Consider the following 12,758-nt stretch of genomic DNA (forward strand, 5'->3'; position numbering starts at 1 on the left):
AAGGCTGAGATCTGAGGGTCGCAGTTCAAAGCCAGCCTGGGTAGAAAAGTTCATGAGACCCTTCTCTCCAATTAACTAGCAAAAAGCCAGAAGTGGAGCTGCGGCTTAAGGGTAGAGTGTCAGCCTTGAGCAAAAAAGCTGAAGGACAGCACCAGACCCTGAGTTCGAGTCCCAGTATCACCTTCTCCACAAATATAAAAACCTCATTCTCAATATAACTAGAATTCTTACAGACATGCATGTGTGAACACGTGTACACACACGTGCAGGCACAAACACTGTAACCCATTAGAGAAACCGAAGGTAAGATGCAGAACAGCACAGGTGGACTGGGTATGATTCAACCTGATTGGACAAGGTCCTTCCACTTGCTCCGCTGTGGGCGGATTTATTAATTCGCATTTACTCTGTTGATTTATACGAATAGAGGATTAACATGCTCGAGGTGCTTTATGGATCATTACTCAATCATCTTAACCACCCTGTCAGGTAGGAACTACCATTTAATCCCTGTTTTGAACAGGGGGAAACAGGCAGAGATGAAGCAGAGAGTTGTTTGAGTTTTCAGTGCTTAAAAGGAGCACTCAGGATCGGAGCCAAAAGTCAGGTTTGGAGACCCCTGAGGAGCGCTGCGGGAAAGAAGAAGTCAAAGAACGAGTGTGGGAGAGGGCATGGGGTGGGAGGGGTGGTCCGGGTTCATGGAAAGTGCTGGAGCATTCTCAACGTGCTGCCCCATCACGCCAAGCACCTGCCACCTCCCTCTTGCCCCTCAAAGAGGTCTCTCGGGGCCAGGCACAGTGGCTCACGTCAATAGTCCTAGCTTCTCAGGAAGCTGAGATTTGAGGATCGTGGTTTGAAGCCAGCAGGGGCAGGAAAGTCTATGAGACTTTTATCTCCAAGTGATCAGCAAGAAGTTAGAAATGGAGCTGTGGCTCAAGTGGTAGAGTGCTAGCCTTGAGTGAAAAAGCCAAGGGAGAGTGTGAAGTGTTGAATTCAAGCGCTAGTACCAGCACAGAGAGAGAGAGAGAGAGAGAGAGAGAGAGAGAGAGAATGCCCTAGAGCAGGAACCCACTTGACTCGACTTAATAGCTACATCTAACCTTGTTTTAATGTCTGCCGAGGAGGATGGCTGTCTGGGGGTGGCAGGAACAGCGGAGGCAGAGAGGAAAGTCCAGCCGGGCCCAGGCAGCCAGGGCTGGGCTGCACAAGGGGGACAGAAGGCTTGGAACCCATTTCCACCCCTCACCAGCCACCGCCTGGGACCAGGAGGAGCACCAGCGCTTAGCAGATCAGGTCAAGGCCCACAGCAGAACACGGACCCTGGGGGGCTGGCGGGGTTCACCTCCGAAGTTCAGTATCACCGCTGTGATTGAGTCCTCATTTTTCTGGGGGATGAATGCAAGGGACAATCTCGAAATCCTGATCAGCTCCCCAGGAGCTCTGATGCTCAGGCAGGTGGAAAAGGGGCGGGGGAGGCAGATGTCAGGGTATTCAGGGGTTCGAGGAGCTGCTTCTGGGCTGACACAACTGGTCTGGGGCTGTGGTCACCCTCCCTGGTCCCTGTCTAGAGACTAGAGTCCCATGAACCGAGGATAGGCTAGACTTTGGCAGCAGGGTTGTGGTTGGGGGCTGAGATGATAAAATATTGCTCTTGTTCAAATGTGTAAAAAGTACTGTTAAAGAAAAGCCCTAAATCTGGGAGTATGGCTTCATGGTAGAGTGCTTGCCTAGCATGCATGAAGCCCTGGGTTCGATTCCTTAGTACCACATAAACAGAAAAGGCTGGAAGCAGAGTTGTAGTTCAAGAGGTAGAGCACTAGACTTGAACAAAAGAAGCTCAGGGACAATACTTAGGCCCTGAATTCAAGCCCCAGGACTGGAAGAAAAAAAAGAAAGAAAGAAAAAAAGAAAAGCCCTAGCTAGTGGCTCATACCTGTAATCCAAGTGGCTCAGAAGGCTGAGATCTGAGGATCATAGTTCAAAGCCACCTTTTATATGTGTACCAGTCTTGGGGCTTAAACTTGGGGTCTGGATGCTGTCCCTGAGCTTTTAGATTTTTTTCAAGATAAGCACTCTACCATAGCTATTTTGATGATTAATTGGAGATATGAGTCCTTATAGATTTTTTTCTGCCTGGGCTGGCTTCAAACCTAGATCCTCAGATCTCAGCCTCCCGAGTAGCTAGGATTACAGGTGTGAGCTACTGGCATCCGGCTGCATCTTTGTTTTCTAAGAGTGCTGTGAACCAAACCCAAAGCTTTGTGCATTCGAGGCAAGTGTCTGACCACAGAACTACACTCCATCCAATATGAACACTGGGGATGGAGCCCAGGGCCTTGCACACCTAGGCAAGTGCGTGCTCTTCCTCTACTCAGCCATGCCTGGGTCTGAGCAGGCATTTGGTGACAGTTGTGTCTCTAGACTCAAGCAGACTTGGTCCTAATCCTGACCTATCATTTAGTACACTTAGCAGCAGTGTGACCTTGGGCCAGCTACTTAACCCCCACGAGAAGCCTGTACCTTCATCTATAAAACAAGACAGAAACTGGGTATGGTGGCTCATGCCTGCAATCCAGGTACTAAGGAGACAGATATTGGGAGGACTGAGGTTGGAAGCCAGCAGACTGGGGGGGGGGGGGGGTGGTAGGGGGGGAGGGAGGGTGCTTAGTAAGGCCTCATCTCAATAAACAATCTGGGCATGGTGCTATACACCTATGTGTGATCCCAGGGACATAGTAGGCATTAGCAGGAGAGTTGTGGTCCTAGATTGGCCCAGAGCCTATCCCCCAAAAAATAACTAAAACAAAAGTGCTGGAAGTGTGGCTCAAGTGGTAGAGCTCCTGAGTAGCAAGCACGAGGCCCTGAGTTCAAACCCCAGTACCTTTGAAGAAAAAGAAAGGAGGAGGAGGAAGTGGAGGAGGAGGAGGGGAGGAAGAAGGGGAGGAGACGGAACAGGATGGAAAAAGGGGGGCTGGATAAAGGGCAGACTAAGGACCTTCCATTAGAGGGAGAGGCCCAGCTGAGTGGCGTCCAGGATGCCCTTCCCACCAGTGGCAGCCTAAGTCTTGCCTTGTGCCAGGCACCTGCCTGGAATTCACATTAAATCTGCCCTGACTTGGAGAATTCCTACCATTCATTATAATAAAACAAACGTGACTCACACAAACCAGAACTTTCTTTCTGTGTGTGTGTCTCAGCACTCAGAGCTCTGAGCTCTTTTTTATTTCTTCCCTCAAGGCTGGCACTCTACCACTTGAGCCACAGCTCCACTGCTGGCATTTGGATGGTTCATTGGAGATAAGAATCTCACCAACTTTTCGGCACAGGCTGGCTTCGAACCACAGCCCTCAGATCGATCTCAGCCTCCTGAGAAGCTAGGATTCCAGGCATGAGCCTCAAGCGCCAGTGAATGAATGCCCATGTCTATGGCTGCATGCAGTCCTCACACCACCCTGAGGCTGGCCCTTCTAGAAGTCTGATTTTGTAGATAAAGAACTGGGTCACCTCACCACAGGCCCGGGACCCCATTGTGCCCACTTGTGTCTGGGGTAGGAGAGCCTTGGGTTGTGGGAGGCGGCCCCCATGGAAACCCAGGGCTTTGTTGCGCTGAGAGATCCACTGGGAGCTGGGGTGGAGCTGGGAGGTTCCCTGGGGATCTTGGGGTCTGGTGGGCTTTTGGGGTGTGCATCATGTTGGGTGGTGTGACCTGCCAGGAGGGGTCAGAGCCCAGGGACCTGGTGGGGGGGGGGGGCAGTGACTGAGCAGAATCCGGCTGCGTGACACCGGTGAGTGTCTTCACCTCTCTGCATCTCTGCTTCCTGACCTGTGAGCCCAGCTCGCCACCCACCCTGCTTCACAGCTGCTGGGGCACAGGTTCCACAGGCAAAGTGCCTACGGCCAGAGAGGAGGCCTGGAACGCCGTCTCCTTAAGCATGCCTGGCTTACCACAGAGAGACCTATTTGAATACCACTACATCCGTGCCTACGAATACAGCCCCTTTCTTCTCTTTCTTTCTATCTTCCTTTCTTTTCTCTTTTTCTTTCTGCCTGCCTGCCTTTTCCTTCCTTCCTTCCTCCTATCCTTCTTTCCCTCCTTCCTTTCTCTTGTGCAAATACAGGGGCTTGAATGCAAGGCCTAGACATTGTCCCTTAGCTTTTCCTCAAGGCTAGCACCCAACCACTTGAGCCACAGCTCCACTTGTGGCTTTTTTTTTTCTTTTCGTCATGGACTTTCCTGCCCAGGCTGACTTCAAACCTTGATCCTCAGCTCTCATCCTCCTGAGTAGCTAGGATGACAGCTCCAGAGCCTGTTTCTTTTTTTTTTTTTTTTTTAATTTTATTTTATTTTATTTGAGAACATACTGTACAGAGGGGTTACAATTACATGGGTAGGATAATGCATACATTTCTTACCAAGCATTGCAGCCTCCTCCTTTGTTTACCCTTCACCTCCCTTCCCAGCCTCCCCCCTCCCCCCGAGCCTGTTTCTTTTCCTTCCTTCCTTCCTTCCTTCCTTCCTTCCTTCCTTCTTTCCTTCCTTCCTTCCTTCCATCCTTTTTCTTTCTTTTGTTGGTTGTGGGGCTTGAACTCTGGGCCTGGGCACTGAAGGTCTTCAGATCAAGGCTAGCACTCTACCACTTGAGCCATAGCACCACTTCCCATTTTCTGTGGTTTATTGGAGATCAGAGTCTCGTGGACTTTCCTGCCCGGGCTGGCTTTGAATCGAGATCCTCAGATCTCAGCCTGGTGCCTGGCTAGAGCCTGTTTCTAAATGTGTACATTGGGGCTAATTTCACCCCCTTCCCCACATAGATGGGGCAGTTATAAGAAACAGTCTGGTCTTTACATTGTGCATCAAGCTGTAGTCAAGCTAACAGCCCACCGGGTCCAATTGGGACCCAGTTCAAACTCATACACTGTTTGAATCCCTACCAAGTGCCCAGGTCTCTCGGCCTAAATTGCAGCTCAGGGTCCTGTCCCTGCCACCTCCAAGGTGCTGGGCCTGAGGGGAGAGGGCCAAGGCGGGTCAAGGGTTGTGGGACAGGTGGGGGGGAATGTATAGGGAAATGAGCAACAAGGTGGTGGGTACAGAGAGAGGGTGGTTTGTGACATGGGCAGGGGAAGGGAAGACCCGAATGACAGCTGCAGCAAGGGAAGATCAGCTCCCAAGGCCAGAGGAAAGCAGCAGCCTGAACGAGGCCCTCAGCTCTAACCCAATCCCATCTACAGGGACCATCTCAATGGGAGATCCCTCAGCCAGCCTTCTTCAGGCAGTCATGACAAACACCCCACCCTGCTGCAAGTTCTTCCTGATGTCTAGCCTGCTACAGCTCTAACTCATTTCCTTTGTTCAGTCCTTGGAAAGGAGCTGCTGAGATGCCATCCTGCCACCTGCAGGCTCCACCTCACCCACAGTTCGGATGCTTCGAGCAGGTGCAGAGTGAGGAAGAGAGGAGCCTCCTTGGCAGAGCCCAGCTCCGAACCTGGCCTTTGCTGCTGAGTACAGGACCCAGAAAGAGAACTCAGCTGCCCAAGTTCCTGTGCCCTGACCTCTTTGTAGCCTGCCTGCAGACCTGAGGATGAGCAGAGGCCTGGGTCATGGCCTGTCAATCATTCCTGTCCAACCCTGCCTCTTCTCCCTACCTACTCTGGGGTGGTCCCTGGGGCTATGGGGTGGGGAAGGGCTGGCAGGGTTGGGAGGCTTTACCATGCTGGAACACAGGCCAGAGCCTCAGACGGGGCCTCTGCAGCTGGGGGCCTCCAGTTTAAAGCAGGCAAACCCCCCAGAGACTCTGGGCTGGCCTGGATGTAGCTGGGCAGGTCCCTAGGTGCAGGGGTCCTAGGAAGGGAGCGGAGATGCCCAGGCCCTGGCTCCCAGGTTCCTTCTGGCAAGGCCTATCTTTCCATGTTCCCTGGGCAACAGATGCCTGGGACATCTAACGTGATCCAAGCAGAGTTGCTCCGATCCTCAGCAGATCGGAGATTCAGCAGACCCCAGGACCCTTGCTGTCTGTACCACTGTCTTCTGGAGTGTGTCCTGCAGTAACTATATGCCAGGGACCAAAAAAGGCCATTCTCCAGCCCCTGGGCAGTAGCCTGAAGTGAGACACATGTGTAGCTCAGGCTCCCTCAGAGCTCCAGGCAGATTGCAACAAGGAGCGGACACAAAGCTCTCCAGCCAGATCTAACGACGGTCCAGCAGTCTGCACAGCGAGGAGACATTCCCTAGCCCTTCATCAGTGGGCACTTCCACGGTACCATCCTTTCCTAAAGCCACTACTCGGGGCCCCAAAACAGGTCACTGGCTGAGCTGGAAGCACTCCGAAGCCCCTGGAATCCAAGCCCCTTGTCTTATTGAGAAGGCCGCAACAACTTTGATTTGCTCAAGGCCACACAGCCATGGAAAGGGTGGGAGGAAGGAGGTGTGTAATCAGTGGAGGACTCCAAGCCTGGTGGTTCCTGTTGCCCATCCTTGGGCAGATTCACATCACACTGTGCTCCCACTACCAGCCACTCCCCGCCCTCCAAGGTGGAGCACCCTTCCTCAGACTGAGGCCCCAGGGCACCCCTCCTCCCCAGAAACCCTTGTCTGCCCAAGAGGCAAGGCAGGCAGGCCTATGGCAGCAGGCAGCAAGGCCAGCATTCTAGACCAGACAGAACGGGCTGGGAATGTAGCTTAGTGGTAGAGCGCTTGCCTAGCATGCATGAAGCCCTGGGTTCGATTCCTCGGTACCCCATAAACAGAAAAAGCTGGAAGTGGTGCTGTGGCTCAAGTGGTAGAGTGCTAGCCTTGAGTACAGAGAGGCTCAGGACAGTGCTCAGGCCCTGAGTTCAAGCTCCACAACTGGCAAAACGGAAAAAAAAAAAAAAAAAACCAGACAGAAGGTACCTACCAAAGTCCTAGGGACATCAGAACATCAGACACTCTCTGGCAGGGCTCTGAGGGCTTCCTTCCCTGAGGAGCTGGAAACTGGAGTGAGGAGCCCCAAATCTAGCCTAGGCTACACTAGACTGGATAGGGCTGGAGTACATTCTGGCTCTTCTTCTCTGTCCTTCCAAGAATATAGGTAGATAGACGCTCAGCGCTGCCCCGCGCATGCGCAGACTAAGTGCAAAGATGCTTCCCTCCCCTCTCCCCGCATGACCAAGCTGGGCCTAAGGAGCCAGCGCTAGGAAACATCCAGTACTTCCAACTTGGAAGGCCCAGGGGTCTTGCTTCCGCTTCCAGCCTGCTGTGTGAACGGTGGGCGGCCCCAACCCTCTCTGGCTGTACTGAATGCAGGGGTGGGGGGACCAGCTGCTTTCCTGGGGATGTCATGAAGCATTGGGGTCCCGGGAGGTGCCGCCAAGTCCTGCAGAGGGGGCTACGATTGGGCTCTGCGATCTTTGTCTCATCGGATAGAGAAGATCTGCTTCTCAGTGCTACTACAGCCTCTTGGTGAGGAGGCCCCCTGGGTGAGCAATCAAGTTCCTTCCAGTTGTGGATTCCTCCTGCAGGTGAAGGAGCCTGAGAGGCAGAGCCCTGTGAGGCCAGAGCACAGTGCTCAGCGCCGTGGCTCACGCCTGTAGTCCCAGCTACCCAGGAGGCTGAGATCTGTAGATCTCAGTTCAAAGCCAGCCCTGGGCAAGAAAGCCTGGGCGACTCTTATCTCCAATTAACCAGCAAAAAGCCAAAAGTGGAACTGTGGTTCAAGTGGTAGAGCTCCAGCCTTGAACATAAAAAGCTAAGGGAGAACAGGTGGCTTTGAGTTCACGTCCCAGCCGTGGCACCAAAACCAAAACCAAAACCCTCTGTATCTATTCAATACTCCATTCTTTCATTCATCAAAGGCTTTACTATGTACCCATTATGGCCACGGCCTCGGTTTCTCCCTGTGTCTATCTCTGCTTCCCCTGTGTGCCCTGGGCCTGCTGCACATGGGGCCTTCCTGGCTGTCTTGGTTATAGGGACCCAGCCTCTGCTAGGCGCTGTCTAGGCCTCGGCTTAGCAGACAAACTAGGTTCCCTGTGGTAGCTTCCCTCTTGCCTCCGGTACCAGCACCCAGCACACCTGGCCAAGCACAATCCACAATCCACCCCCATTGTTGAGATCCCAGGAGGAAGCTGTTTGGCCAAAACAAGACACTTAAGTCAGGGGCCATTGTGATGCCTGGAGCCCAGGACACAACACTCCTACGCATTTCAGCTCACATCCACCAGCCTCGGAGGACAACACAGGAGAAGGCCGCCCAGCACCAATGACCGCATGAAATGGGGGCAGGGGCTGAAGTAGGGAGGTGCAAGCCCCTGGGACAGACATCTAGGTCTGAGGGGCTCTGGGATGGCAAGGAGAAGCTCAGTCTACTGGTCTACCATCTTGGAAGCCTGCCCAGGCCTCAGGGGCAGAGGATCCCCAATGTGAGCCTGGATGGACCTGGGTGTCACTAACCCAGAGTATCCAGGGTTTGTATGGATGTAGAACCAGCTCTGCTTCAAGAATTCCCAGTAGAAGGAAATCTGTTCCACAGAGGATTTATCAAAGCGCCTACTTGCTTTATTAGTCTTTAATAAGCCTTGTACTTCCCTAAGCATTAAAAAATGTGATCCAGCTGGAAGCTGGTGGCTCACACCTGTAATCCTAGCTATTCTGGAGGCTGAGATCTGAAGATCAAAGTCAGCTTGGACAGACAAATCCAAGATACTCTTACCAGCCTCATAACACCAACTTCCTCTACTTAATCCATTCAACATATCTCCAATTGAATCAAGTTAATATATGGGTTGCAGACAAGATTCGGGGACCCCACTGGAATCCTCTGTGTGCCCTACCCCACTTTCTTGGGACTTTGCCTAGAACAAGGGGGCAAGCTAAAGAACTTTAAACAACGAAATGACACAATTCTTTCATTCCACAGTAAGTTCAGACCACCTCCCTTCCACCATGAAGATGGGGCTTGCCGTGGCTTGGAGACTTCATTCATTCATTGATGAGTTAATTAGAAGACATCAGGTGGGTCCCTGACTGATGAGTGGAGCTTCCTGGGTGGACATGATCCTTGTCACCCCGCCCTGGGAACAGGCTTTACTGTTCCCTTCCAATGGGAGCGTGCCACCCTTGAGAAAGCTCGGCCCTTCTCTTTGGGTCTAGGGATCGTCATTAAGTTTAGGCTCTCAGCAAGCTACCAAGGAGGATGTCCCATGGCTGTGACTGAGGCTCACCTTCCCCACGCTCCTGACAACTCCACTCTGCCCCCTGCACTGTCCTTTCTGCTCATCAGAGACTCCCATGAGCCTTAGGGGCCTAAAGCCAAATGACCTTGGTGAGGCAAAGACATGTGCTCAGGCGACCAGCTCAGAGGGCAGGAGAGGCAGCCTGGGAGGAAAATTCAAGAGCAAAGCTGGGTACCAGGGCTCACGCCTACAATCCTAGCGACAGAGGCTGAGATCTGAGGATGGCAGCTCAAAGCTAGCCCAGGCAGGAAAGTCGGGGAGACTCTTATCTCCATGTAACCACCAAAAAGCTGGAGGTGGAACTGTGGCTCATGTCGTAGAAGGCTAGTCTTGAGCTAAAAAAGCTCAGGGACAGAATCCAGGTCCTGAGTTCAAGTCTCAGAATCAACACACACACACACACACAAAAGTAAAGGTGGTTGAAATTCACACAGAAATCACGTATTACTGGGAAGGCTTAGGAAACGAGGGGGTTAGACAAGGTGACCATGAAGATCAGTTAGAATGTTCTGGTTCTCAAACTGGCCAAACTTAGGCTAGCTTTGAACCTCGATTGAATTCAATGTGACTCTCATACAGTAGAGCCGATCACTTGGCAGCATGGCTGGCTGGCTGGTGTTCAAGAGCCACAGAGCAAGATTCAGCACTCAGCCCTGGGGTGCTTACTGACTAAACCCCACATTTCCTCCACTTCCCCTCCCAGGGGCTCCTTCCAGAGAAATCTGAATCCCAAATAACTTCCAGCCGGGCAAAGTTCCCCCCAGTGAAGGTACAGAGGTGGCAGGGCCCCACTTGTCCCGGCCCACCCCTGCTTCTGAGCTCAGCGGACAGAGACCCACAGGCACTCACCCGGCCACGGTCCCTGTCCATGGTCTGTTAGAGATGGGTCTCCGGGCTCAGCTGATGTCAACGGGAAGATCCATGTTGGGTCTGCGCTCCCCAGCATGTGGGGAAAAGGAGGCTCAGGGCTGAGGGCCAGCCCCCACCAAATGGGGCGGGGAAGATGGTAGGGATGTGTGAGGTAATCCCGGTATAAACAACAGAACTGGCTAGACCAGTCCCTCCACCCCATCCCAGGCCATCCCAGGTACACAGCCAATACCAGAGTGGAAAGCTACCCTGTTCTGAAACTGCCCCCACAGGAGGGCTGGGGCCGCCCCTTCCAGGGATGGGGGTAGCTCTGGGCCCCCAGGAGACCCAGGAGCTGACCCTGCAGAACTTTATCCCCCAGGACCACGAAATTCCACATGGGGCATGTGAGCTGGCAATATTTTTCTGGTTGCTTAGTGTGTGTGTGTGTGTGTGTGTGTGTGTGTGTGTGTGTGTGTGTGTGTGTGTGTGCATGCCCACACACTCACACCTCACCTCCCATTCCCACCCCCAGTACTAAGGCTTGAACTCAGGACCTAAAAGTCTCACTTGGCTTTTCCACTCCAGGCCCTCTACAATTTCAGCCACACCTTCGCTTCCACGATTACTCTTTTCTTCGAGAACTCTTAACAAAGCAATTGAAATCAAATGCTTTTTGTTTTTGTTTTTTGTCATTCGTAGGGCTTGAACTCTGGGCCTGGGCGCTGTCCCTCAGCTCTTCAGCTCAAGGCGAGTGCTCTACCACTTGAGCCGCAGTACCGCTTGTGGTTTTTTGGTGGTTAATTGGAGATAAGAATCTCACAGACTTTCCTGCCCAGGCTGTCTTTGAACTGTGATCCTCAGATCTCAGTCTCCTGAATAGCTAGGCGTGAGCCATCAGCACCCAGCTTCAAATGCTTTTTTAATTATGTACATAGGGAACTGTCTCCATTGAAAAACAATGAAATGTTAGGGAAGAGCACATCCAGGTCAATTACAATGCCACATAAATATTCACATAGAAACCAGCCCAAGACATAGTGGGCTGGCTCATGACTGTGAGCCCTACTCCGGATTCGGATTCCATGCTCAGAATCAACAGGAATAGAGGAAGAGCCCAGAACCTTAATTTCAGCTCTTCTGCTGAGGATGCTTCAAATTCTGAGAAGGCTGTGGGAAGAATGTTCTAGATCCTGTGCATTTGAGGGCACTAATTTTTTTGTTGTTGTTTTTGTTTTTGTGGTCGTGGGGCCTGAACGCTAGGCCTGGGCGCTGTCCCTCAGCTCTTCAGCTCAAGGCTAGCACTCTACCACTTGAGCCACAGTGCCACTTCTGGCTCTTTCTGCTTATGTGGTGCTGAGGAATCGAACCCAGGGCCTCAGGCATGCAAGGCAAGCACTCTACCACTGAGCCACCTTCCCAGCCCCGGCACTAAAATTTTGAGTGTGCAGGAAACTCAAAGATCACCTGTGGCTCCTTCCATTTTCTCATTTTTTTAGGATGAAGAGACAATGACCAGAGACACTGGTCATGGGAAACACACAGCAACAGTGATCATAACAAGGCACTGGTGTTTGGTGGAATTCTTGACATTTGTCCTTCATACATTCATCCAACAAGTATTTACCAAGAGTCTCTTACATGCCTGGCTCTGCTCCAACATGGCTGCAGGATGATCACAAAGAGAGCCAACATCCTTTTCTAAGCCTTCTAGATTTTTCTGATGGGTACAAATTTGCCACACTGCCTTGACATACCTGTTCAAGGCTGGTGCTCTATCACTTGAGCCACATCTCTACTTCTGGATTTTTACTAGTTAAGGAGAGATGAAAGTCTCATGGACTCCCTGTCTGGATTAGCTCTGAACTGTGATCTTCAGATCTTAGTCTTCTAAGAAGCTAGGATTCCAGGCATGAGCCACCAGGGTCTAGATCAATTTTCTGAATCGTAATACTCTGCACGGTTTGAGGAGGAGTAGATTAGCCTCATTGGCCTCTTGATTGGGCTGACTTTAATGGATTTTTTTTAAAAGTGTGAGACCTTATCTGAAAACTAGCAGACAAAAAGCTGGGGTTGTAACTCAAGGGGTAGAACATCTGCCATCAAAGAAATAAAAATAAAGAAGAGCCTGTGTGCAGAACAGAATCACATGCAAGGGACACAGAGAAGAGTCAAAATCTTCTGCTCCAGCTTAGGGTATCACAGGGAAATCTAACCTAGAGGCAGAGGCAAAAAATGGGGCCAAAGAGACAGAGGAGGAAACAGGGAAATTATATTGCCTCAACAAATAGGAAAAGAACCAGACCCAGAAGTTAAAACCAGGAAGGAATGGGAATGGCATGTGAGCCTTGCTCCCACCATTCTTCCTTTCAGGACTGAGGCCTGAAAGGGCTATGGAATCCTGTTCTCTCCTTCCAAGTGGTAAGAAGCTATAAACTGTTCAAGAAAAAGCCAAGCCCAAATGATCAAAACGTATCATATTTTAATGCAAAACTTAAAAAATATGAATACAAGAAGTCCACGATTAAAAGATTGTCAAAAGAAGCCAGGCGCCAGTGACTCATGCCTGTAATCCTAGCTACTCAGATCTGAGGATCACGGTTCAAAGCCAGCCTGGGCAGGAAAATCCGTGAAACTCTTATCTCCAATAAGCCACTAGGAAACCGGAAGTGGCGCTGTGGCTCAAGCGGTAGAGCGCT

General features: G+C 51.6%; 1 protein-coding gene across 1 annotated transcript in view; it reads right to left on the reverse strand.

Annotated features, from left to right (window-relative positions):
• Positions 1 to 12,758, reverse strand: part of Tmprss13 (transmembrane serine protease 13) — a 56,733-nt gene that overhangs the window by 13,611 nt on the left and 30,364 nt on the right. The window contains exon 2 of the mRNA XM_042682715.1: positions 5,410 to 5,573. Coding sequence (XP_042538649.1) covers positions 5,410 to 5,573 — 164 coding nt within the window. The remainder of the gene's footprint in view (positions 1 to 5,409; positions 5,574 to 12,758) is intronic.

Source organism: Dipodomys spectabilis, unplaced genomic scaffold, assembly GCF_019054845.1.
Source record: "Dipodomys spectabilis isolate Male_0828 unplaced genomic scaffold, ASM1905484v1 ptg000076l, whole genome shotgun sequence".
NCBI lineage: Eukaryota > Metazoa > Chordata > Mammalia > Rodentia > Heteromyidae > Dipodomys > Dipodomys spectabilis.